The 27,168-nt window shown below is 40.3% G+C and overlaps 1 protein-coding gene across 9 annotated transcripts in view; it reads right to left on the reverse strand.

The window, feature by feature from the left end:
* Window positions 1–27,168, reverse strand: part of HDAC8 (histone deacetylase 8) — a 199,860-nt gene that overhangs the window by 118,549 nt on the left and 54,143 nt on the right. For 6 of the 9 annotated variants that reach the window (XR_011536131.1, XR_011536132.1, XM_070605758.1 and 3 more), the window contains 3 exons: window positions 23,548–23,660; window positions 19,463–19,540; window positions 18,754–18,862 (listed from right to left, as the gene is read on the reverse strand). The exons of 2 other annotated variants lie outside the window; for them this stretch is intronic. Coding sequence is in view for 4 of the 7 variants with exons in the window: in XM_070605758.1 (XP_070461859.1) it covers window positions 18,754–18,862; window positions 19,463–19,540; window positions 23,548–23,660 (300 nt within the window). In the remaining 3 variants the exon portion in view is untranslated. The remainder of the gene's footprint in view (window positions 1–18,753; window positions 18,863–19,462; window positions 19,541–23,547; window positions 23,661–27,168) is intronic. One more of the 9 variants, XR_011536134.1, reaches the window with a different exon arrangement.

The following is a 27,168-nucleotide window of genomic DNA, read 5'->3' on the forward strand; positions in this document are numbered from 1 at the left end:
TAGCATGAGAGAGCCCTGTGGTGATGGTACAGTTCTGTATGTTGATTGTGGCGGTGGTTGTGGTTATGCAAAGCTACACATGTGATAAAATCCCATAGAGCTACACACACATGAGCGCATGTAGAACTGGTGAAAACTGAAGCAGCTCTGCGGATTGTACCAGTCAGCTTGATTTTGATGGACTATAATTGTGTAAGATCTCAACGTTGGCGGGGGCTGGATGAAGGGTGCCCAGGACTTCTCTGTACATTTATTTGCAACCTCCTGTGAATCTATGATTATCTTGAAATAAAAAGTGAAAAAAAGATTAGGAAAAGTTTACAAACATGTGGGGTGAAGGTAGGAGAGCTGGGAGCAGGGATGGTTGTGGGGGTTATTGGTAGGGGACTAGGTTCAGAGAAGGAACTGCACACACAAGAGCGTGAAGGCTTGAAACGGAGTGGTGGGAGTGAGGCTAGTGCAGTAAACAGGGGTTAGGGCACTAACGGCCAGAAATGCCAGGCAGGCTAGTGAGCTTGGACTTTGACTGAGAGGGTATGAAATGTCTCAAACATTGTGGGCATGTATATGTGTGTGTGTCGGGAGCACGCTTAGATTTACATTTCGAAAAGATCTGACTATAGCATAGGATACACTGAAGGTTATCAGGAGGCTTTTGCAATTGTCCAGGCCAGTGGCGGCAAAGTTACGGAGGAAGAGATGGATTTGGGAGCTATTTCTGTGGTAGAATTGATAGGGCGACACGTACTGACACGCAAGGAAAGCATATACATATAACATTCATGAGTGTTTGGTACTAAGAGAGCGGAAAGCATAAAGGAAGGTAGGTATTTCTGGAATAGTTGTTTGAAGGATAGTCAGGAAGGGAAGACATCCTCAGGGAGTTCTGATGAAGAGGGCTCTGGAGGGGTAATTGGAAGCTTTGTGACAGGTAGGGTATTTTTTTTTTTAATTAATGTTATACAGGTAGGGTATTTTGTACCCAGTGAAAACATTAAAGCAACTGGAAGTGAGGACAGCTTGCAGAGGGCTACACTGTGGACACTCAAATTCAAGACTGGAAGTTTTCGTTTGGCTTGATGGTCAAATGGGAGCCACTGGAGAAGTATGAAATAAGTACTGATGTTGTTGAAAAATAATGCTTAGGAACTTTGATTTTTGCTGTGGCATATGAGGCCAAAGAAAGAAAGCCTGAAGGCAGAGCAGTTGGCAAAAAGGGTATTTAAGTACTCTAGGTATAAGAGCAACAGGAAGCAAGATAAGCTAAATTTGGAAAAATTGAGAGGGCTAGGTGACAGATTGGGTTGGGGGGGGGGCGGTCAAGGGAGAAAACACTGTGCTCCATTCCTCCAGAATTCAGGGGAAAGGGAAAGAGAAATTGGAATATTCCTTTTCCTGTTACTACTTCCAAATCCAGTATTCTTCCCTCTCATCAATCTCTCCTCTTTTGAGGTCAATGTAATTTGCTCATAGTATTCAAATACTGTCAAAGTTCTTACCTATAGACCCACAATGTACTCTCTCACCTCCCTTGAGGATTTTCACACCTGATTCACAATTTTTCTGTCTCTCCCTTTCCTTGTCATCATTCCCTGCAGTTCAATATTCATTCACTCACTCAAGTCTTGATTCAAGCACCCACTCTTCCCTGTGCCAGGCACCGGAAATACAGAAATGAGTTAAGCCTCAAGAGCTTATAATCCAGTAGGGGAAGAAGATGGAAACAAATAAATATGATGTGCTATATTATTCATTCGTTCATCCAGCAAACATTAGCTGAATGCCTGCTACATACCAGGCACTAGGTCGGGCAATGGGCTCGACTGAACAAGAGACCTGCCCCTTCCCTGTGACCTTTCTAATTCTCCGACATCACAGTTTCTTCCCCTTTTGAACCATAGTGATGTCCACCTGCACTACACTTTAGTCATCCTTAGGCACAGCCGTGCTCCGGGGTGTGATAAGGAAGCGCTCGGAATCGCTCCACTTCTAAGACCCTGAAATCTGAACTACTTTTTCTGTGTATAATTTTCTGTCCTTCCATGTTTCCTCCATTGAACTTTCTCTTTATTCGCATTATAATTCCTGTTTCCTAGTCTTTCTCCTATTTTCAAAGTCCATCAGCTTATCTTTTGACCTCATTTGCTTCACTACTCGTTTTGGAGAATATGGTTAGTCATTTCAAAAACTCTTGGGGCTGGCCCCGTGGCCGAGTGGTTAAGTTCGCGCGCTCTGCTACAGGTGGCCCAGTGTTTCGTTGGTTCGAATCTTGGGCGTGGACATGGCACTGCTCATCAAACCACGCTGAGGCAGCGTCCCACATGCCACAACTAGAAGGACCCACAACGAAGAATATACAACTATGTACCGGGGCTTAGGGGAGAAAGAGGAAAAAATAAAATCTTGAAAAAAACAAAACAAAACAAAAACTCTTACTAGTATACTTAATTCCCTCACACCTTTGTCATTTTTGCCTTGTTAATCATTAAGGCCCTTGGATAAACCACACTGTCAGAACTTTCCGTTGTATTCTGCTGGAGAAAGCTGAGAAATGAAACCAATTGCTTCCTCTACAGTTTATCCTTACAACTCCAATTCAACAACTCCATAAACATTTATTGAGTGATGAGCATGTGCCATTCCCTCTGTGAAGCTTGGCAATCCTTCGCTTCACCTCCAATTGGTAAACAATTACATTTCTTGCAGCATCTAGTCCAATTTTTTAAAAAATACAAATATAATGAAAGTATATTCTTGATGCTAAAAAAGTTAAATATAAAAGTCTATAAAACAAAAGTGAAAAATCCCTCTCTCTCCATCTCTGCTCCCTCTCCAGAGGTAACTGCTGATTCCTTATACATGGCTTCAACCAGCTCAGTCAAGTACGAGGAAGAAAAGGTTGGATGTGTCTCTTTCTAGATCAAACTTTTTCCGCCTCATACTTGACTGAGCTGGTTGAAGCTGTGTGTAATAAATGCCTTCCTCTACCTCTTTTCTTTACCTGAAAATGTCTTCCCTCATATTCCTCCTCTTCCTTGAGGCTAATTTCGTCACCCAGGCACTAGATCCTCTTTCCTGTTGCTCTAAGGGCCTTGTATTACCAATGAGCTCTGTCTTACATCTTTAATCTCTGCTTTCCTACTGATTTCATGCCTTTAGATTACAAGTTTGACCATCTCCTCCTCCCCTTCTCGGCACTGCCAGATTTATTCACTTACTGGCCACCTATACTTACTTTTTGCAATCCAGTTTCTGATCTTACTACTCTCCTGAAACCGTGCTCTTGAAAGGAGAGAGACCTCTGGGTCATGATATCCAAAAGCCTTTTCTCTGTTAGCTTTTTCAGCTTCTCAGAAGCAACTGACAGTTGATACTGCTCAAAAATCTGCAGCTGGCCATTAATGGCTACAGCTCCATTAAAAAATATTTTTAAATCTTTTTAAAAAATAACTTTATTGATATTCACATACCATACAGTTCCGCCATTTAAAGTGTCTAACTCAACGGCTTTTAGTGTATTCACAGAGTTGTGCAACCATCATGACAATGAATTTTAGAATATTTTCATCATACCAAAAAGAAACCCTGTACCCATTAGCAGTTACTAGCCATTCCCAACAGTCTTCAATCCGCAGCCCCTGGCAATCACTAATTTACTTTCCATCTCTATGGATTTGTTTAATTTGACCTTTCTTATAAATGGAACTATATAATATGTGGTCTTTTGTGACTGGCTTCTTTCATTTAACATAGTATTTTCAAAATTCATCCATGTTGTAGCATGTATCATACTTCCTTTCCATGGCGAAATAATATCCCTTTGCTTGTATATACCACATTTTCTTTATCCATTCATCAGTTGATGGACAGTTGGGTTATTTCTACTTTTTGGCTAATATGAAAAATGCTGCTATGAACATTTACATACAAGTTTTTATGTGGACATGTTTTAATTTCTCTTGGGTATATACCCACAAGGAGAATTGTTGGGTCGGGGCCGGCCCATGGCCGAGTGGTTAAGTTTGCCTGCTCCCCTTTGGTGGCCCAGGGTTTCGCCAGTTTGAGTCCTGGACGCGGACATGGCACTGCTCACCAGGCCGTGCTGAGGTGGCGTCCCACATGCCACAACTAAAAATGCACAACTATGTACCGGGGGGCTTTGGGGAGAAAAAGGAAAAATAAAATCTTAAAAAAAAAAAAAGAATTGTTGGGCCGTATGGTAACTCTATGTTTAACCTTTTGAGGAACTGCCAGATCGTTTTCCACAGTTGGTTGTACCATTTTACATTCCCACCAGCAATGTATAACGTATGAGGGTTCTAATTCTTCCACATCTTCACCAACACTTGTTATTTTCTGTTGTTTTTCTTTAATTACAGCCATCCTAGTGGGTGTAAAGTGGCATCTCATTGTGGTTTTGGTTTGCATTTCACTGATGACTAATGATATTGAGTATCTTTTAGGCCATTTGTATATTTTCTTTAGAGCAATGTCTGTGCAAGTCCTTTGCCCATTTTTAAATTAGGTCATTTGTCTGTTTAATACTGAGTTGTAAGTGTTTACATATTCTAGATATAAGTTCCTTATCAGATACATGATTTACAAAATTCTTCTCCCATTCTATGGATTGTCTTTCACTTTCTTGAAAGTATTCTTTCAAGCACAAAAGTTTTTAATTTTGATGAAATACAATGTATCTATTTTTTTCTTTTGTTGCTTGTGCTTTTGGTGTCATACCTAACAGAGCATTACCTAATTCAAGGCCATGAACATTTATATCTATATTTTCTTCTAAGAGTTTTATAGTTTTAGCTCTTACATTTAGGCTACTTAGACTTAATCTTTGCATATGGTGTGAGGTAAGGGTCCAAGTTCATTCTTTTGCATGTTGATATCCAGTCGTACCCATGCTATTTGCTGAAGAGACTATTCTTTCTCCGTTTGTCTTGGCACCCTTTGTGTAAAATCAATTGACTATACATATTTCTGGACTCTGAACTCTATTCCATTGCTCTATATGTCTATCCTCATGCCAGCACCACACTGTCTTGATTACAGCAGCTTTGTAGTAAGTTTTGAAGTTGGGAAGTGTGAGTCTTCCAAACTTGTTCTTCCTTTTCAATATTGTTTTGGCTATTCTGGGTTGAATTTCCATATAAATTTTAGGGTCGGCTTGTCAATTTCTACAAAGTTAGCTGTGATTTACAGCTCCATTTTGACTATGCCGAATCTGTCATCCTACCTCCTCCTCTATTCCCTGTCTCTGCTGATGATACCCCATCCTTTCAGTCACCCATGTTCAAAACTGAGGTTCTTCGTGATCCTTCCCTTTCCTTGCTCCTCTTCAGTTACCAGTCTTGCACCAATCCCTTTGCCATTCCCTCCTCTCAACTCCCACTCTAATCTAGTAGTCGAATCTAGCCCTTATGCAGTAGTCTAATCTGGCCCTTATAACCTTCTTCGTGGATTATACAAATAACTTCCTAATTAATTTCCCTGCCTCAAGTCTCTTACCTCTCCAATCCATCACACACACACTACCATCAGATTACTTTTCCTTAGGGATGGTTTTGATTAAGTCACTTCCTTACTCAAAACCTTTCAACATCCTTCCATTATCTCTACATAATGCTTAAAACTCTTAGCCTATGATTCAAAGTCCTTCAAGATCTGACTCTAGCCCACCTTTTTATCTTATTTTCCAATAACTCCTTAACGCATATTATTCTGTAGGCAAACTGAACTGTCCATGGTTCACCTCATTCACGTTGCACTTTATTACAAGTATGCTTTTTGTCATGCGCTTCCTTGTGCCTGAAAGTCACCTTTCTGCATGTCTACATCCTATCTATTCTTTAAAGGCTAGCTCAAGTTCCATCTCCTTCATAAAAAATGATTATACCTGCGTCCACGACTTACTGAGCTACTATGCATCAGGCGCTTGTGCCAGCCACTCTGCACACGTTATTTTGTATAACAGCAATAGCAGCCACAACATTATTATTTTTTTGAGTGTTAATCTTCCCAGCAAGCTCTGATCATATTATTCCCTCATTCTAAAACCTTCAGCAGCTCCCCAAATGCCTACAGAATATGGTACACATTTTCATAGCTAAGAATTCCAGCTCCTGCACGATGTGATTCCCACCCACTTTTCCAATCTTCTTCGCAACTTGTCCCTCTTATGTACTTTACAGTCTAGCCAAATTAAACCATTGCTGTTCTTTGTACACAGCTCAGCTTCTTCTGACTTTGATCTTGCTATACCCTCTGCGTAGAACATCCTTCCCTACAATCTCTGTGTATTTAAACTTGACCTAGATTTCATAAAAACACATTCACACACTCTGTAAAGATATAGTAATTAGCTACCCTTTAGAACCCACAGCAAATGTTACCTCCTCAATTAAGCCTTTTTCTGAAGTGTGTTCTCTGAGTGCCCACAGCATTTTATCTTTTACGGTTCTTATAACTTTCCACATTTTATTTTATTCAAATGTGTGTGAATATGAATATATATGTATATCTCTTTACGCATCTATTATTTTTAAATTTCCACTAACTTCTTGAGGGTAGAATCAATACTTTATACATAGTAGGCATTAAATAAATAGTCATTAAATGAATAAATGAATGAAATATCACTCCAGATTGCTTTTGGGAAAGTTTCCCTAACCACTGTAACAGTACTGTGTGCTACACTGCAAATCATTAATTTTAGGTTTTGGAAAAATATAAAATCTCTTACCCAGAAAGGAGGGGGAGGACAGGCATCTCATTACACTACATTAGTAACTTCCCTATAAACAAACAAGACAGTCACTTGAAATGCAGTTTTCTTGATGAGAAACTTGACCCCTCAGTATCCAGCAGTCTGGTTCTCAGACAAGGCTATGCAAATGAGGAAGAGAGGCTGTGGCAGCTGTTTCTATAGGCATGGATTTGGGGAAGGCGGTTGGTGCCTGAGGAGGACAAAAGCCAGGGGTGATGACATTAATGATGCTTTTAGATAAAAAAGAAAAGCCCAAGAACCAAATTGTATGGTTACCCTTTTTTCTTTAACTCCATCAAGGTAGACGACAGCTTCTCTTCTCCAGTGTGCCCTTCAGATCACTGACGGGTACCACCTTACCTCTAATACCAGGGGTAGAACCTGGTTTTCTTTTGTTTGTTTTTAAATACTTAAAATCCTAAAAGATTCATCTCAGGGCAATGGGATGCCAGAGAGATGGTGTTACAGTTACCTCTAATCAATGCTGGTGGTAGGATGTGGTAACCCAAACTTGTCCCTCTAGTCAGACCTCTGATAGGCACCCGCTCCCAGCAGGTTCAGTCTCCTGACTTTCCAGCTTGCAGACCAGCCTAGACCAGCCTTATCATCTTTATGTTTTCCAACAAGCACTCTCAGCCCCCTCTAGAGACTTCCTCAACGGAGATTAAAGAAACGAGGAATTCAAAGTTGAAAAACCAAGGAGAGTAGGACGCAGAGGGAGAGGAGAGAGAAATACTTGTTACTGATGCTATGAGCTCCCGAAGTCAGCCTGAGAAAGGTTACTGGCAGCAGCAAAGCCCTTTCTACGATATAAATTTGAAACCTATTGCATTGGAGGGATTCAGAGGGGGATTGTGTTAAGGACCCAAAGTATCACTAACCAGTCCCAAATGGAAGCTCTTAAACTTTTCACAGGTACGTTTTTTCTAAATTCCCTCAATCCTATCTCAACTCAGGTACTGCTGACTCATTCTGCAAAGACTCAACCTGCCAGGGGCTGCAGCATATGGTAAATACCTCAGTGATCCCTGAATATCTGTTACAAACGGTTCAGGGACGTGGGGAATTGGGGAGGGGAGCCTCCCTCGGCAAGGATGATGTGTCATTTCGTTTGGGGCCATGGGCGCCTCTTGGACATATCCAGAAGACATTTAATTTCCTAAAAGTTTCTCTTTTCTGCTTTTAGCATCAGACAAGCTGTACTGTTTCCATTAACATCTTTAGTACAAAACACCCAAAGCCACAAAATTAAAAAAAAAAACCTCAAACCCCTAAACCCTAACCACCCCCCCTCCAAACAAACAATCCTCACATCACTTTTGCTGTTTGAATTTTCAGGAGATAGTTCCTTAAACTTTTACAGGTGCATCTTTTCTCTCATTGCTGAGTCCATTATATGGAAACATAGATTCTAATTGGCATCTCTTTCTAAACATGCCGTGTAGTAAGTAATTCTACTCATCAATTATATGTCACCCTGGCAACAAAAAGGACCGTGCTCTATTTTTAGTTTATTATTACTTATCTCTTTACCTCTTTGAAGTAAACCATTCTCATTCACACAGGGGAAAGTGAGTCATCCAGAATTAAAGGGCCTTACCAGTGGCCTAGAGTGAATCCTCAGAGCTAGAATTAGAACACCAATTCTAATTCTAATTTGAATCCAGCGCTCTTTTCACCAAACCCCAGGGGTCTTTGCCCCTCCTCTTTCTGAAAGGCCAGAGGCCCCAGCAAGCAGAGTATATATTATCTGGGCAGGAGGTGGGGTGGGCGGAGAGGCAGGCTGGTCTGGAGAGCTAAGCCGAGGAAAAGAAAAAAAAAAGCAAGACTTAAAGAATAGGAATCCTAAGGCTAGCCGTATTAATGACTTTATTTGATCTGGGGTAGGTCATTTCACTGCTTGGTAACCACCAGGGCCACTCACATAGCACAAACTGCATTCTGCTCTGTGTCACATTATTTGGGCATACGTCTCATCCATTCACTTTGCAGCCTCAACAACACGGACTTCAGCGGGAACACTGTACTTGGAGTTAGACAAAGTTTGGACAGCAGATAGGATAAATCACTTCACTTCTCTGAACCTCGATATCTTTCTCTGTAAAACAAGACGAATATTCTCTCCCTGACAGGGTTATTGTGAGGATTAAATGATACATTTGCAAAAGTCTTCTCCCAGCACCAGGCACATAGTAAGCATTCCCTAATGTTGAATGAATAAATGAATGGCCTTAAGTCAGGCCCTCCGAGTGCGATGTTAATTCTTCTAGCCCACTAGGATACGGTTGAGTTCAGCACAGCACACCAGAGCAGTGACTTCCTGAATAGTACTCAAATGCTCCCTAAAGGCAGAGAGAAATTTCAGAGTGTCACTGCCTGTTATACCTGTTCTGGGAATACAGTAATTCCTTTTCCAGCGCTGCCAATCTATTACCTTTCACCAAACACAAAATTCACTTTAAGAAGGGGCAGAAACACAAGTGCCTTTCTGTTAGATAGAGGCTGGGAGAATATATTATTAAAATTGAAACCGACTTCTCTGATTTCTTAGGCAAAAAATCAGATTGGAAGCCAAACAGCTATTTGGCCTTTGCAGACCTTGGATAGCGATGCCCTTGGGGGAAAGGGGAGAGCTGGAGCCATTCCAGACTGTAGTTACAACATTTGTGTGTATATTGACTGCTTGTGCTTATGCTCTCTGCGCTGAAGTTTTACTCTCTAAGCCTTGAAGAATTCACTGTTTACCTAGAGCACAGTTTAATACAGACGGGTAGAAACACAGGCCTCTATCTCTGTTTCTCATTTCCTAATCATATTTTCTACACTCCCCATATACTTGATACCTCTTCTTTTTCAATTCAATCGCTCTTATTTTGGAACAGAGGTAGACAATAATGATTTGTTAACAATCAACATGCCCCTGGCCCTTCCCTCCCCCTCCTTTACCCAGGAGGGCCTCCCTAAGATTCAAAGCCGGAATTCTACCATATAGTTAGCACCTGGGGCAGCTCATCAAAATATAATCTCCTTTCCCTGATGATTGGAAGTCTCGGCAATGCCGTCACCCAATGAGGTGCGCAAAAAAGAGTTTGGGGATTGATTTTCATCATTAACTTGATATTGCATGGTTTTTGTGCGACTTAAAAAGAAATGCATTTTTATTACTTTTAAGTACTGCACATAGAGTAACTCCAACTCATCATATTTTAACAGTTCTTTTTCTGGGGCAGGATGTGTTTTAAACATGCCTATGTTAGAGTGTCTGGTGGATCATTTAGGATCAGTGTCCTGTTGCTTGATGAAATCCAGATCACTTCAATGAAATCCAGATGGGGAAACTGGGTCTCTGGTAACGGCTGCCAGATCTTCTCCATATGAAATCTCTCTAGTCTGTATGCAAATTCCAAACTCCATATCCTGGAAATCCCAATCCAATCAAGTGGCGCTCCGCTTCTTAGTTACTGGACTAAACACAGGGAAGCGATTCATTCTTCCCTGAGGAAATAAGCATTTCTTACATACATCTATCTTGGCACAAAAAGGGCTGGCTAAGCAAATTAATAGTGTAAACAGGATTGCACTGGGGAACGTTTGTCCTACTTAAGAGAATAAACTTTTTATGCACTTTGTACAATCCACTTACATACAAATAATTGATATGCTAATTACAAATGATTCTTAAAGCTCCATCCCTGAGGTGTTGTATGATGCTGTTAGTCTAGTTTGAATTACGAGCTTGTCCAGTGCTTGAAAGTAATAAAAATGCATTTAGAAATATTCCATGATTCCGTCTGGCTTTCCTCTAATCAGGCTGGGTTGGTGAGGCTTGCCTATATTTAAATAGGATAGATACTTTTCTGTTTCCATCCTGCCCACCAGCCCTCACCTTCCTCTTCAGGATTCTCTCCCCTGGAGGGGGCACACACAAACCCCTTCACGTCCAGCTTGCTCCTCCGCCGCACTTGCATGGTCTCTAGGCAAAGGCACTGCCTTCAGTGCCTGGCATACATACATACCCTTTCACTTGTTAACTTGTTAGCTGGTTATTTGATATGGCTCCTTTTGGGGAGTCTTTCCTTTGGTTTTCCTTTAAGTACCAGTGGATGCGGCTCTCTCCTGATAGCGCAGTGGGTAACAGCGCACAGAGAGCAGAGCCCAGCCAAACTTAGCATCAGGCCTTCTCCTCAGGTGGGGGATCCTGGATTTAACTTAATCTCCATACAGTCCATGTCAACAGAACACAACGAGGCAGCTCATCAGTGCTGGCAGCTGCCGGGCGAATGGCAGCGTCAGGCACAGTCATTCAAAGCTGTAACACGTGAGAGCAGAGCTTAAAGGGTAGGTCTTCTAGGCTGGACCAAAGGGACAGAGCAGTGGTGAAAGAACATGGGAGGGGGCAGAATTAGGGTGGTGGTGGGGGGTGTTACGTGGTGGGAAGCAGCTGAGAGGAGTAGTTTGAATTTCGATGTTAGAATGTTCTATCAAGCACAGATGTAGTCAAGTTTAGGATTGTTTTCAGAGTAGCCCTATGTTAAAGGGTGTAATTCTCAAGATTTCCACTTATGAGCAAGGTCTGCCTGTCTCTGGGTAGTTTCAGAGCATGTTCTAGCCTCAGGTTGTAAGCTGCTATGGAAGAATCAGGTGGCTTTCTCCAAGGGTCAGGGGTCATTTAGCACTAAGAAGTGGAGAAGGCGCACATCAGAGTGCTGGAATGCCAGGAGATAGTCCTCCTTGACTTAAATGAAAAAATATCACCTATGCAGACTGTTTGCTGTGGGCAGGGACCTTTCATGCTGTCAGGGCTACTTGGTGCTGGAGTTTAGGAAATGGTCATAAGAGACATTGGCTGAGAGGGGATGGAGAAGGAACATAAGAACTGCCCCTCTAACCACCTGGATTCAAAGTCCAAAAGATCAGGTGAGGGAAAAAACCAGCTTTCCACTGCAACCCTAACCAAGTACTGGGGACAGGCAGGGTGAGCTCACTGAGAGAGGGCTCAGGGCAACTCAGATCATTAGCACAGTATCCCCCCTCCAAATTATCCTATAATCTTAGGCACTTACTGTCTTTTGAATTTAATAATTTAAAAGACACATCAAACTAGGAAGAATAAATGAACAGCCCACTTTGGCTTCATTTCCACCTGTGGCTAACATTAAGCGTGAATTTAATCAGTGTCTGAGTCATCCATTTTCCAGAAACAGTAGGCAATTTTACATCTGCCATACCACGTAGAGGCAGGATAGAAGTTTATCAAATAGCACAAAAGCATTTAATACAAATATCTTACTTACAGAGGGCTGAGTTCAAAATGCAAGGCTTATAAAATGATTTAGCAGCTCCCATTACCTTTATCACTGGGCGCAAAGTGAGCTAGTGATGACGAAGGTGGTGCTGCTGTGACCCAACAGAAGAGAGGCAGAATAATTTTGTAAAGAATTTTCACCAGCTCTCAGATTGTGATGAAAATGGGGATGAAGATGGAAGTAAGGCTAGATAATTATTTGTTCTCAGGAGTAAATTTCTAGAGTTCTTCCCTTCTCATCAAATGAAAGAGAAGTTAAAAAATTTGTATTGTTTAACATATTTATGTGTGATATATGTTTATGTGTTGCTTTTGCCACATCACCAAACCCAAAGGAGTAAGCTATCATTGTTGCATCCTCTTTCACTGAGGATCTATCTACTTGCTTCTAAAATTGGATAAGGAATCTGGAGTCCCAAGTGGAAGATATATTCTGGATGACTTATGTTATAATGAAAGAAAAACCTATCATCATTAAAACATCTCTTCTCTAAATATTAACATTAAAAGTCAATAGTGAAAGAAAACATTTCATTTAAATGTCCTTTAGTGATGTCCCTTGGTTCTCATTTTATTCCATTGGTATTGGATAAGCATTTTATAGCATGGATGGAGAAACTCTACCCTATACGTAGATATGGCCTTCTGCCAGGGCCAAGAGATGATATAAGTTATGCCTATAGTTGCAAAAATGCATCATGTTAAAAATTTTTAGCAATACTAGTCTAAAAAAACCACATGAAAAGGATGTAATTCTACGAGAAGACCTCTATAAAATGACATGTGACACTATTCACTTTCTAAAGCAGGAAGTCAGGATTTTCTCCATTGAAAATGAAGGAGGGGCCGGCCCCATGGGTGAGTGGTTAAATTCACGTGCTCCACTTCGGTGGCCCAGGGTTTCACTGGTTTGGATCCTGGGCGTGGACATGACACCGCTCGTCAGGCCATGCTGAGGCAGCGTCCCACATGGCACAACCAAAAGGACCTACAACTAGAATATACAACTATGTACTGGGGGGCTTTGGGGAGAAGAAGAAGAAAGAAAAAAGAAGATTGGCAACAGATGTTAGCTCAGGTACCAATCTTAAAAGAAAAAAAAAGAAAATGAAGGAAAAGGCAGATTTACAGAATCTCCATGTTTCCAAACTTTAAATAGGAATTTAAAACCTAAGAAGTAAAATCTGGCAATATTTATTCTTGTTTTCTACCCATAAAATTATAAATTAAATCCTTATGAGATTCTCTCTTTTTTTTGGCAAAAATCTAAGTTGCACTTTCATAAACATAAACACAGTGGACTGTGTATACTACAGGTCATGTGATTCATTTGCATAAAGTTACATGGCTTCTTCTTTAGGGGTTTTCTGCAATCCCCTGATATAAAATTTTCTAAGAAGTCTTGGGGATGGTATTTTTCCCTTGTGAAAAAATTTCATACTTCCATGTGACACTTGGGGGACAATATAGTCGATGGGTGAGAGGTAGACAGATGTGGGTTCAAATTCTGGCTTCACCACTTACTAGCTGTGTGGTCCTAAGCAAATCAATCTTTCTAAGCTCCAGCTTTCTCATTTGTAAGATGGGAATAAGAATACTCACCTTTGTAGGTACTGTAGATTGTACATGGCTATAAGGACCAAATAAATGTTTAGTGTACTTCCTGGCACAGGCAAGTGTTCCCTAGAAGCTAAGCTCCAGGGTGCAGGAGCCTCCTCCGTCTTGTTTACCACCACCAGTGCCTAGTACAGTGCCTAGCAGAGAGAGACAATAAATGCTTGCCAAATGAATGAATAAAATAGTGTCATTAAAGATCCTCAAGTCCCCTATGTTGAATGGTAGCTTCCCCCCTTTATTCTTGTTAATTGACATTTTTAAAATCCTGTGAGGTGCTTGATTCTTTTGTAGGAAGGTCAGAGTGGATTCTGAGAGGTGAATTTGGCCCCAGACCCACAGGAATGGATCCTGTGCTTAAAACACCACTGATTTGTATTTCAGAGGCCATGTCAGGGTCTACGGAAAATCCTCGCACAATAAACATATACTACAGAAACACCAGATTAAGCAGTAGTGATATTTTTTTCTCTTCCTTGTTGGATAGCAGTGGAGCTCAGCATAGATGGACAGAAGAATTCCCCACAGGACCAAACACTTAGGCTTAAATGAGCCATTCCTTTAATGAGTTTGCTCTTATCCTAGAGAACACGTTCTTCCTGGGTAGGCTCCTCTGGTTAGCCCATGCACAGTAGAATTAACGTTTGAAAAAAGCAGTTGAAGAGCTATAAAAAATTATTTAAGATAGAAAAGTATAATATTTCTTTCATAAAAGAGGCAAAAATATTGTTTTCTTTTTACTTCTGTGATCTCTGAATTTTTCTTTAGGCTAGTGGTCTTTTCTTTTTTTCTCTCCCCAAATCCCCCAGTACATAGTTGTACATATTTTAATTGTGGGTCCTTCTAGTTGTGACATGTGGGATGCCGCCTCAACATGACCTAATGAGCGGTGCCATGTCCGCGCCCGGGATCCAAACCCTGGGCCGCCAAAGCGGAGCGTGCGAATTCAACCACTCGGCCACAGGGCAAAAAAGGATTCTTTCAATTTTGAGTTAAAGAATATAAGCCATAGGACTCAAGGTAAAAAAGCCCAGGACCAAATACAGGTAGATTCTTATTTTAATAACTACCATTATGAGCCCTAGTTCACTAGAATAAGATTATTTCTTTGGTTGGGTTGATAGCTCTTACTAGCAAAGTTTTGCATATGTGGATATAAAGACTGCTATTGAATGTGAAGTCCTGTTTAATAGAGTCTTTCATAAGTCCTATTCATTGAGAAGTCTGTTTAACAGTATGTTTTCCTTTTGGTGAAATATTTATGCAGTGTCTGTACTTAACTATCTTACAAAGTTTAATAGTTGAATATTCTTAACAAATTCAACTTTTTTCAAAGTGTTGAACTGTCAATTTCAGTATATTTTGTATCCACACACATTATAAGCACCATATATATACACAGCTTTCCTATGAGATATATATTAATAATGGGACATTTAGTAACGAATGTTTTCTGGCTGTTATGGTTATAAAATGATAGGTAGGAAACAAACTAAGAAGTTTAAGCACAACTCTGAATTTCTTCTTCAAGAATGCATATGTCATGGCAGTTCACCGTAGGCAAGTAGTTTGGTCATCCTGCAAGGTTCGAGGTTCCAGAGTGGTACCCTACTATTTATCAAAACCTCTCTTGAACCAACAGCAAGGAAGTACTTGTTATCGTCCTTCTCTCCCACAGTCCTTAACTGTAAATACTCCAAAAGTCATCAACACAGAGTTTTAGGTAATAGCTTAAACATTATTAAGACTATCTCCCATTGCATTCAAATACAATTAGAGAAGCAAACAGGTTAAACATAGGCAGAGCAGTATTTCCTCTTTCAGATGACATAGCTTGGGAACGAGCCAACCCTCCCTTTGGCAAAACATCCTCCCTCTCCCATCAAACTTTGCTTGTATGTGTGCATGTGGCCCAGGATGGGGGTGGGCCTTCCTGTAAATCAAGAAGATAATATACCTCTGCCATCTCTATACGAGGTCTATAGCTTCTATCTGAAGGAGGAGGTGTGCTTACAAGAACAATGTTGATACTCCTTTATGCTAGTTAAAACAGGGCATTACTTGTAATACCAACTCTAGTAGCTCCCATGGAAATTATAGAAAGCTTTTGGGATTCAGTGACCCTTGCCCTTCTAAATTAGTGTTGAACGACCTAGGGAGCTCTGACTGGGAACTTGTCTTTTACATAAATGGAACCCAAGGTCTTTTCGAGTTGAAAACATTCATGTAAAGATCCCATATGTGGTCTATTAAAAAAAGCAACCCTAAGCCTTTTTTTTTTTTTTAGTAAAGAGGGTATATTCAACCTTAAGATGAAACCTTTAAGTTCCTGTCTGACTAGCTGGCAAAGTCAAAAAGGCTATATCAGAGGAAAAAGCCATAAAACAAAGAAGGAAGGAAGGAAGGAAAAGAAAAAGGGCTTATGAATCCCACAGGGAGAGGCAGTTCAGGAGCAAACTAGAAATTGAGTGGCAAACGAAAATTAGAGCATCTTGTAAGTGAACCAGCAATAAGAGGTCCTTTATTTACCATAGGTAAGGAGTGAGCCAGAAAACCAGTGGGCTCGTGGGACCAAAAAGATAAAAAGGACACAGCAGATATACTGAAGGACTTCTACATGAGTAAGCTATTCCTATGCCTACTGTAGCTTTTGGGTAGGCAGATGGGTCAGAGGCCATAATGGCAAATGTGCGAGAGACTGGTTCTAAGCAACAAGCTAGAAGTAGTCAAAAGTGTAATGATTGGGACTAAGTGATACAGTTGCCAGGGCTGACCCTTTTCAAAACTATTCAGTTGGCAAAGACTGTTTTGTTTTTCGTATCCCTCTCCCTCTACTGCTCCACTACCCAATTCCTGCTCCTCTAAATGCTCATGCTCACATTCTAACCCTTTCAAAGTCTGCTATCAAGAAAAGCTCTGTGAAACCATACATCTATGGCAGAGTGAGGGTGAGGAGGACAGGTTGTGCCAAAATTCCATTTTAAGGCCTATTTTTAATTGTAGAATTAAAGTATGTTTCCTGTGAAAGGAATTTCAGATATTAGCCCAACAGATGGGAGAGATGTTTGAGTCAGGAAGCCCTCCTGGCACCCTTGGAATCAGAGGTGTCTTCACGCAACACCCTGACCAGACTTGACTTCTGAAAGAAATCAAAGGGAAAAATTATTGTACCTCTAATGAAAACCTGGGACCTGTTACTCTGGATGATCGCTGTACAGATGGCCAGTGTGGCTCCATGAGCAAAAGGGGCCCTGGGAACTATAAACTGATAAGTGTCTGGTACTTTAGTAGGCAAGCTGGAAGAAGCTTTAATAAATGCTGGCCTCATGTACACTGGGGTGGGGGTGGCAATATGGTTTCTGTAAAGGGAAATCACGTGTGATCTTCCATGGATCTGTTCCTTGGGACTAAACTCATTTTTAAAATGCTTCTAATTACATTTGATACCAAGCCTATTTTAAAACATGAATTACCATGGGATTTAATTTTTTTTAATCATTTACTAGGAACTGGTTTATAGAGAGAGAAGAAAAGAAAATATAGGGGAGAAACAAACATTTATCCGACTGCAGAAGGGTAAGTAGTAGACGTCCTTGGGGGCGGGCCCTGGAAAATCCTCAAGTCTGCAGATGATACTCAGCTTTTCCAGGCTGGGAAATGCCAAGTTGATGAGGGAAAAAGGAAGATCTCAGGAGGTTTTATGACTGGCAGATGAGCTCCACTAGGGGCACGTGTAAGGTAAGCCATTTTGGGAGGGCCAGATACACAAACTACACTTAAACGATGATGGGTGCTGACCTTTCCATTAAGACCCAGGAAGGAGCTCTAGGGAACCCTGTGGACAGAGCACTGGAGAGAACAACCTAGCTTCCCGCTATGGCAAAAAAAGGGCAGCAAAATGTTGGGCACTGTCAAGAAGGGGATTAAGGGAAAACAAAATAATTCTCCTTTTTACACAGAACCACAGGACATCTTCATCGGGTCAAGTTACATAGCAGCTCTGATCTGCACGTCTCAAGGACAGAACAGAGCCTAGGGGGAACAAAGAAGGGCAATTAAAACCATCAATGGCAGGCTCTAGGGAAAAAAGGCCTCTTCAGCCTGACAATACAGAGGTAGCCAGGGGACATGATCAACATCATGAAGAGGCTAGCACTGCTGCAAGGTGACTTGGCTTGCCAAATCTCTTGAGCTAAGAGGTATCTTTGAAGCAGAAAGTTTTTATGTTTTAATACTTCTACTGTGTTTATACAACTGCCAGTGGTGATGGCCAATGCAGGCTCCTTTGGGAAGTCCCTCTTTCCACCAGAGCTCGGGAGGAACCTGAGCTGAGTAGGGGAGGGATCAAAAGCACCTCCATCCCCATTACTTACCTTAAGTAATGTTGACTTGCTGACTTCTAGTCAGACTCACTTTCTCTACTGCCAATGTCAGCAGTGAATTTGTACCTGACCAATCTCAGTTTTTATGAATATGAGTTTAGTCCCTGCCTTCTGTAGGGCTTTTCAGCCCAAATGGTCTACACATTGGCACCAAACTGTCTGCCTACAAGCGGCTTTCATTTAACCCTTAACTATAGCGTAAAAAGAACAGATTTCTGACCGAAACTTTAACACAACAGATAGAACTCAAAAACTCATGATAAAGAACTCTCTAATATTCACATCAGTGGATGGAAGCAGATCTCAATAATGGAAAACCAAAACGGACCCTCCCAGCCTAATGAAATCACACACATTCAGGTTTTAGGCAAGGAACTAGCAGACAAGGGATTCCCAAGGACAGCCGAGAAGCTCTGCTCTTAGGATGGCCTTCGCCATGTGGGGTAGCAGGTAAGATCAAACCAAGAGTGTGGCTCTAGTCAAAACACGGCTCTCCCAAACAGGGGCTGGTTACCTGATCAAATAAAGTATAATGAGCAGTGTATGAAACCTATGTGGGGATACAGTGGCTTTTTTTCCTTCAAATTGTTCCTTGAAAACAAGAATTCTGTGAGATTGGGGGCCATTTCATCCTATAGAAATGTAATGCACTTGTTACTGGCTCAGCATGACTGCCATACCTTTCACAGATGTGGTAATACTTCTCATCCTGTATGCCATCCTGAATGGGCACATTTACACTGTAGTACCGTCCCTTCCCTAGGCCAACATCAGACACATCACCTGTTCCTGTAGAAGAGAGGAACACTGTAAACAGCTTTAAGAACATGAGAATGAGAAAACTTGAAGGATTCTCTGATAGGACTTCAGAAGACCAAAAGGTCAATTAGGAGAACAATCCTGAATTAGTGATGGTTTCCAAGGGAATTAAATTAAGAAGAATAATATGGAGGAGTAACAGCTGTAAACAATGTTGGGAAAGCAGGAAAACCATAAGAAAATGGAAAAATCTTAGCTTCCATCTTATTGGATCAAATGAAAAAAAGGGAATAACTCCATTGCTTGACTTTTCATATGTCTTTACATTGACATAATGGCAATATAACAGTCCAATTATCAGGCTGTTAGGAGTTACATGCGGTATCTGATAGTACAGTAAGTATAAGTGAGCTGTCTGTTGACAGTCCATAAAAATCATCTGGAAAAAGAAACAGTATTACATTCCTCTTATCGTTGTCCCCTGAAATGACCTGTGTTAAAATTTTGCATAGAGTAGCACCAACGAGGTATTAACAGCATGGAACTATCCAAATATAAGATATAAAAAATGTCTAGAAGAACTGCAATATTTATTTCTCAAATGTAATACTGAGCATACAGATCACTTGCCTGGGAAAAATCCTGGGGAGAATTTGTGCAGAGACACTGTCATGACTTTGGAGGTGAAACTGAAGGCATCTTCTACACCTACCAGAGAAAGATATAGATAAGAATCAGTTCACATATACAGCTCCCGTTTTCAACAACTGAAACTCTAGAAAGCAGCTGTGGGAAGGAAGAGAAATGAAAAGGTAGCAATAATAAAGCTAACAAGCTGAGGAATAAAAGTAAGAGAACCCTCTGGTCTTTGATCTCTGTCATTATAGGATGAAATAGAACTTTGGCCCCAAGTGAGTTTTGGGGATCCTTTTCAAATTCATGGCAAATTATAGCTTGATTTCCCCTTTGCAAGCAACGGGATGTCCAGGCTCCCTTTGACAATCTGTTCTAAAAGGTGCGGAAGGGCTCACGCTCAGAATTAAGGCATTATCAACAGAGCTGAAGAGAGGAAACTGGCACCATCTTGGAAGTTGCATGCTCTGCTTTGTTTCCGTGGTTCTAGTTAAACTCTGGGGATTTTTTTCAAAGACGTATAATGTGGCAACCCCTTGAAAAACATGACCAATACCAACAGTAGGCATTATATAGTGAAAATCTAATTATCAAGTGCCTCTCTATGATACAGATCTGGTTATAAATGCAGTTCACCCAAAGTCCCACGTGCAGTAAGTAACTTACAGAACATCTTTCTGGCTAAAACATGGAAGGTCGAAAGTAGCCCTGGAGTTTTAAAGCCTGGAGACAGACAGGGGAAAACCTTTTCTGGAAAGGAGTCTCCTCTCCATTTAAACAGTCAGAAAGTGAATCGAGGCCTGGGAGATAGTAGATGTAATACTTAGGAGCCACTACTTATTTAGAAAAACACACTGCCCACCTCCACAGCTTTCCTTCCAGAATCACATATTGTCATACTATATCCAGATGCCGTATCTCTAAAATGGAAGGACTATTAGCAAATTCATGTACTATCCTCTTTTATACTTCAAATAAAAAAGTTATTTCTGTTTACTTAATGCTTTCAGTCTTCATCAGAGGCCAACAGAGACCTTAAAAAAATCTTAACTCCATTTGTATATCACAGGTATGTTGGAATTTCCCAAGCTTTATGTTTTGCCCTAGGGAGGCGGTTAAAGGCTCCAGGCACAAAGCAATAAGTAAACAAATTAAAATAAAACAAAATAAATAAAAAGAGCATTTTAACTTAGAAACTGAAGTATAAACAAGGATACCTCATGAAAACCCTGATTATCTATCCATCCAGAAAGGCGGTACCAATTTACACTTCTATCAACGGTGTAGGAGAGTTCCCAGTTTCTCACACCCTGACTAGCATGGGTTATTATTATTCTTTTTAATCTTAGGCAGAAAGAATGGTCTTGTTCTAATTCGCATTTCTCTGAGTACTAGGGTGTTGAGTACCTTTTCATATGTTTAGTAGGCATTTGTATCTCTTCTCATGGGAAATGCCATTAGGCATTGTTAGAAAATCATACTTTAAAAAAGGACATAGACAGATAGGCGGAGGGTATGGGGCTTGGTGTGAAAGAGAAGAGTGGTCAGGTAGACGTGAGAAGGCGAGGACAGGGTAGGAATGCTGGTGAAGCCACCACAGGATGCTAGTTATGGGAGCACGGGAGATTTAAAATAAACCAAATGTGTAAGAGTTTGGAGGTGGGGCAGGGGTCACTGGAAGGGAGGTGCTGAAGAGGGGAAATAAACTGAAATGAAACACACCATAAAAGTTGGCTAAAACAGGAAACTCTAAATGGTGTAGAAATAACATTGCAAATGGAAAGAACGGTTTCAGGTGACAGTCTTATTTCATTCTTATGTGGTTCAATAGGGTTGATTCTATTCTTGAACTCTGATACTAATAGTTTGAATTTAATAATCATTCATTCATTCAACAAATGTTTTACTGAACCACTACTATATGCATAGTTCTGTTTGTTCAAGCCATTGTGCAGGACAGAAAGAAGTAAACAACTTGATCTCTGCTCCGGAGGAACTGAAAGTTTCTATGGGAGAGGAAGACATGGACACATTAAAGAATTTACTAACAATACAAGACAATATATACTTAAATATCAAGTCAGTGATATAAATAATACAGGACTCGAGCAGGGAGAGAGAACACTTGGGCTGGAGTGGTCAGGGCAAATCTGCTACTACTGGAACGTAAACTCCTGGGTAGAACTTGGGAGAAGCAAAAGGTGAGGAGAAAGCAAAACGCAGTTAGGAAAAAGTGATGCAAAGTCAGGGAGGTGGGAACAGTGAGATGTGTCTGGGGATCACTGAGTAGAGCAGCCTGGACAGCAAGTAGTGAGAGAAGGCTGGGGAGAGGAGGTGAGGCCTCTGAGGCAAACCTCAAAAGACAGGGCAGAGTGTGGACTTTACCGTGAAGACCACTGTTTTTCAAAGTACGGCCTATGCAACAACCGGGGTGTTGTTAACATGTAGATTCCCATAGTCTAGTAAATCTGAGCATCTGGTGAATGTGGCCCAGGAATCTGCATTTTAAAATAAGCTTCCCCAGGTCATCAGGATACACATACAAGTTTGAGAACCATTACTATAGGCCAAGGCTTAGCAAACCAAGTGGCTACATAGCAAATATTTTATGTTTTACAAACTACATGGTCTCTATCGCATTTTTGTTCTTTACAACCTTGTAAAGACATAAAAAACCATTCTTAGTTCCCTGGCCATAGAAAAACAAGCCGTGGGCCAAATGTTGCCCTTGTTATAGGCAATAAGGAGCCTCTGAAGGTTTTGGAGCAAGGTGGTGTTTTGCATTGGCTGAGTATTCCAATATCCAGGGGATGTGGCTCTCAAAATAGTATGTTGGTTGTTTTAACCCTTTTCTCTTCTCTCTGTTACCTTTAATTTTCTGTCACCATTCCATGGTAGCATCCATCTAGGTGAACTCCCTGGGGAAGTTCCCCCCATAACTTCTGCTTTCTTTCTCTGTTTTGGCAGCAGAGCTGACCCTAGCCTCTATCATATACTATTCTTTTTTTTTTTTTTCGAGGAAGATTAGCTCTGAGCTAACTGCTGCCAATCCTCCTCTATTTGCTGAGGAAGACTGGCCCTGAGCTAACATCTATGCCCATCTTCCTCTACTTTATATGTGGGACGCCTACCACAGCATGGTGCGCCAAGCGGTGCTATGTCCGCACCCGGGATCCGAACCGGTGAACCCCAGGTCACCGAAGGGGAATGTGTGCACTTAACCACTGCGCCACCAGGCCGGCCCCAATTCTTTTCCTCTCTTATGCCTTGATTATGTTAGTCTGTCTCCAAAAATCCCTGGAAACAGAGAAGCAACAATCACTGATGTCGGGGAGGGAAGGGAACATCCTCAACTAATTTTACTCAATAAGTGTTTCTAGATCAATGGAAATATGTGTCACATACAGGATTTATTAAAGAAACAGAATGTGAGTACCGTCACTGAAGCTCTACATTCCAGATGGAAAGTACATAGGAGGGCTGGACACATCCTTTCAGTGAAGTCTTCTAAAGAGGGGATTAACGGGGTTAAGGCAAATTGTTAAAGATTCTGCTGCTATTAAAAGTTAGAGAAGATGCCCTGGGTTTGTGCAGGATTAAGTATTTTAGCAATATAAAGAAAGCGGCACATGTTCTGATTGCTACATGAGTTGGTATCCCTACTGGTGAAAAATTCAGAGTGTTAGTCCATCATGCACCCATTCTATCTTGAGAGAAGCATCCAAACCGTCAGCGCTAATTGTGGATTTCACTTGAACCTATGGAAGTGGCCCAAGGGAGGTTACTGAGCACTGGAGTAAACACTGGGTAGAATTTCCACTTTTTAAGGTTCTCTAACTGGAGAGCTCTGCTACTAGAGGAGGGGAAAGGAGAAATTACAGGAACGTGGTATTTTAAAGTGTCTTGGTCAGCAAAGGAGGAATTGCATCAATTAGAAGAATCTCTACCTACTTTAGGATTTTCAATCAGGAAAATTTCAATTGCATCAGGCATTTCTCCTCTTACCAGTTGCCTAGAAGCAGCTTTACTGATAAAAATCTGCTGTCCTAGCAGCGAAGCACCTTTGGAAGTGAAGGGCTTACCATCTCCATGGTGCAGATCCAAATCCACATAGAGAATACGGTCAAATTTCCGTCGCAATCGTAATATTCCCAGGACAGCATCATTGAGATAACAAAAACCAGATGCTTCATCTCTGCAAGAAAACAAGTTGCTACAGCCAACAGCCAAAAGCAATCCAAGGGAGTCTTTACAGCCAAGGCTCCAACCCTTGAGATCTCTTCTCTTACAATTCCCTCTTCTTTTAAGAAAAACAAAAATCTACCTACAAAGATTATATAGTAAATGGTCCAGAATGATCAGGGAATGAAGTGTTTCAGTGAAGTAAATATACAAGTTGATTGGTAACATTTTCCATTGAGGATCCTAGATTTTCAAAGAATTAGAATATTATAACTATATTGACCAAAACAGAACCTTTCTCTAATGATTCATGAATCAGTTAAGAAATTTGTACTTCCCTGGGATCATCATGATGAACTCTGATTGTCACTTACAGGACTTTAAGAAAGCTAGAATCTAGAAGGGGCCTTAAAGACAACCTTGCTTAGCCAGATGTAGAAGATGTTAGAGATTGGATTCTCTGTACTGACCCTTTGACATAACCTAGAGGTTTTTTTTTTTCTTTGAGTAAGTCTTGGCACTTGTTGCTCATAAAAACTGTGTGTAGAAAGTACAAATGTATAACCTCCCGGGCAGCATAAAGTTGTTGCCTTTCCATAAACGTAATTATTACAAAGGAGATTGAAGCAGTCTCTTCTGAAGTTATTTTGTTTCCTTCACTAAAATTATCTTCAGTGACTTCACTGATGTCCTTTAACTTTTTTGCTATTGATGATACTGTGTCACTTTACCCTCTTGCAAACATTAACCTACTCTTTTATTACATTTCCATTAAGCTGTGTTGAGCAGATCTAAAAGAACATTCTTTATCATCAAAAGTGTATTATAATTTATTTTTAAGGCCTCATCCTAAATGCTTCAGTTTCTTTTGCTTCCACAGACACTTCAAATATCCAGCCCATTTTTTCCCCTAACTTTTCCCTGATATTTTACTTGAAACAGAGTTCTGGCAGTGCATGAGCATCATTTAAAATGGCATCTTTGCTACTATTATACTGTAAGATCTTTCTGGTACCTACACAAGGCATAAACTTCTTCATGAAATCTCTTCCATAATCACGTTTTATATTCTGAACAATGCCCTGGTTCACAGGCTGAATCAATGAGACAGGTACACTGGCGAGCAGGAAGTTGGTAAAAATATCACTAGACATTGAATCTGCTCATGAAGGTGAACTCAGTGATCAGCTAGCAAAAGAATAGCTTAGCCTTGGGAATGCAACCAGGAAAGAAACAACTAGAGAAAAACATTTGTCCATCCATGAATTCTCTGTAAATAAGAGTTAAATATGTGACTTTGAAAGTTCTTAGATGCTATTTTCCAATTATGAAAAGCTTATATTTTATAAGTCTACTATCTTAGCACAAGAAGAAAGAGATAATCTCTGCTCCTAATGAACATCAATAACTTGTGGGGAGGTGGGATGGAACATTGTGTTAGGCAAAAAGAGGAGGGAGATAGGGAGGAGGAGAAATACAAAGCACTACAAGATATACTTCCTTCCCTCGGAGAGCCTACAATTAAGTTAGGGAGACAAGTCATATGCACAGAAAAACAAAACCAAAAAAACAAACAAAAAAGGCAAGTAGAAGTAATATGACCTGTAAAGGAGAATACAGAGAAATTCCATAGACAAAATTGACAAAGCAGAGTCATCTCATTGACAGTACTAAATTTTATCTGAGCCCCATGCTTCTAGAAATCAGCAATGGTTAAGAAATCCCCCGTCCTTTTGTGTTCCAAGAAATAGTTAACCGCAAAGGACCGCAAAGAACCATCTTCATGATTCCTCATGACTCCCATAAGACTCACAGATGACTTCCTTGTTTACCTGCCTCCATAAAACGCCTGACCCCTTTCCTTTTCTTTGAGATATTCCTCATTAATGAACATGCTCTCTGTGGCAATAGCCTGAATAATAGTACCAATGATAAATAATAATAATAATAATAATAATAATAATAATAATAATAATGTCTGTAAATCAGAAAGGCCTTTGTGAATGTGTAATATTTTCCTAATATTTTCTTAAATTAAAGGTGCTCTATTCTCATTGGTTTATAGAAATAAATAAGTGCTTAGATAAACAGAATATTCCTAAAATTCCCAGAAAATAAGGGAATTGAACTTTTAAGACTTTTAATGTGCTAAAAAAGTATTCCTATAAAAACAAACTCAAAAGTTTTAAGAATTCAAGTTTACATAACTTAGGTAAATCTTCGGCAAGCAAGACTAATTTAATAATTTTGGTTTATTAGAAACAACTATGTCTTTTCTATTTTATCCGTGTTAATTATAGTATACATCTAGATTTTCATTCTACTTAGGTATGTTCTTTGCAAATTGACACAGGCTTACTGATTGAATGAACTAACACTGCTTCTACTAAATGTTTGAGGTTATAACAAATGTAAATTTCTTTAACCAAACTGAGCCATCATTTTGAAAACTTTATTTCAACAGTAATTGTTTCGCATATCAGTTTGAAGATAATTTACAAGCTCTTTAGGTAACTGATAACTTTAGGCTGATACTAAATTGAGCTAATTAATGGGTATTCACTGGATACCTAGATCATTTCTAAGTAAGAGAATGCATTAGTCACTAAGCATAATTTTGGATTTATATGTTTTGCTTCTTATTTTTACATGCCACAGAGGCTATATGTGTTTGGGTCTGTTAATGAACATGTTCTTTTTTGCCACTTAGAGAAGTTGTACTATAAGGGACGTGTATGGACATAGAAAGTCGTAGAAGGTTCACAGAAGAAGAATTTCATTTGTTGAAATCAAAGTTGGCTAAGGTTTGATGGGCTTATTTGTAAGATTTCCAAAAAGAACTCTAGTATCAAATACTATACTGATGCAAAACTAGAATTTGACTCTCTTAAAATGACAAGTTTTTTGGATTATTGGTCTTCTCTTAATAACAGGCTGTAAAGGTTTTGCTTTACTGTCTAAATAATCTTTCTCGATAACAAAGATTCTGTATTTTACCAGAATAACCTTCTATAGTTTATGTTGACTTTATTATGTCTTTGATTTTTTAAGAAAGCAGTTTTCTCACTTAGGAAAGAGATGAGATTCTTTACAATCATATTATTGCCTATGTTTACTCTTTAAAATCGTCTATTGTCATTTTGATGAAATAGAGAACCAATTATTGCTTTTCAGTAATCCATCATCCTATTTTAATCGGGTCCCAGAGTGCCCCTGGAAAATCACAAAGAATTTGTTCTTTCACCTCATAGAAAGAGAGGTACATGGGTCGGCCCTGTGGCCAAGTAGTTAAGTTCGTGCTCTCTGCTTCGGCGGCCCAGGGTTTTGCCGGTTCGGATCCTGGGCACGGACATGGCACCACTCATCAGGCCATGCTGAGGCGGCAGCCCACAGGCCACAACCAGAATATACAACTATGTACTGGGGGAGCTTTGGGGAGAAGAAGTAAAAAAAAAAAAAATTGGCAACAGATGTTAGCTCAGGTGTCAATCTTTAAAAAAAAAAGAGCGGTACTAGAAATA

This window comes from Equus przewalskii, chromosome X (genome assembly GCF_037783145.1).
Source record: "Equus przewalskii isolate Varuska chromosome X, EquPr2, whole genome shotgun sequence".
NCBI lineage: Eukaryota > Metazoa > Chordata > Mammalia > Perissodactyla > Equidae > Equus > Equus przewalskii.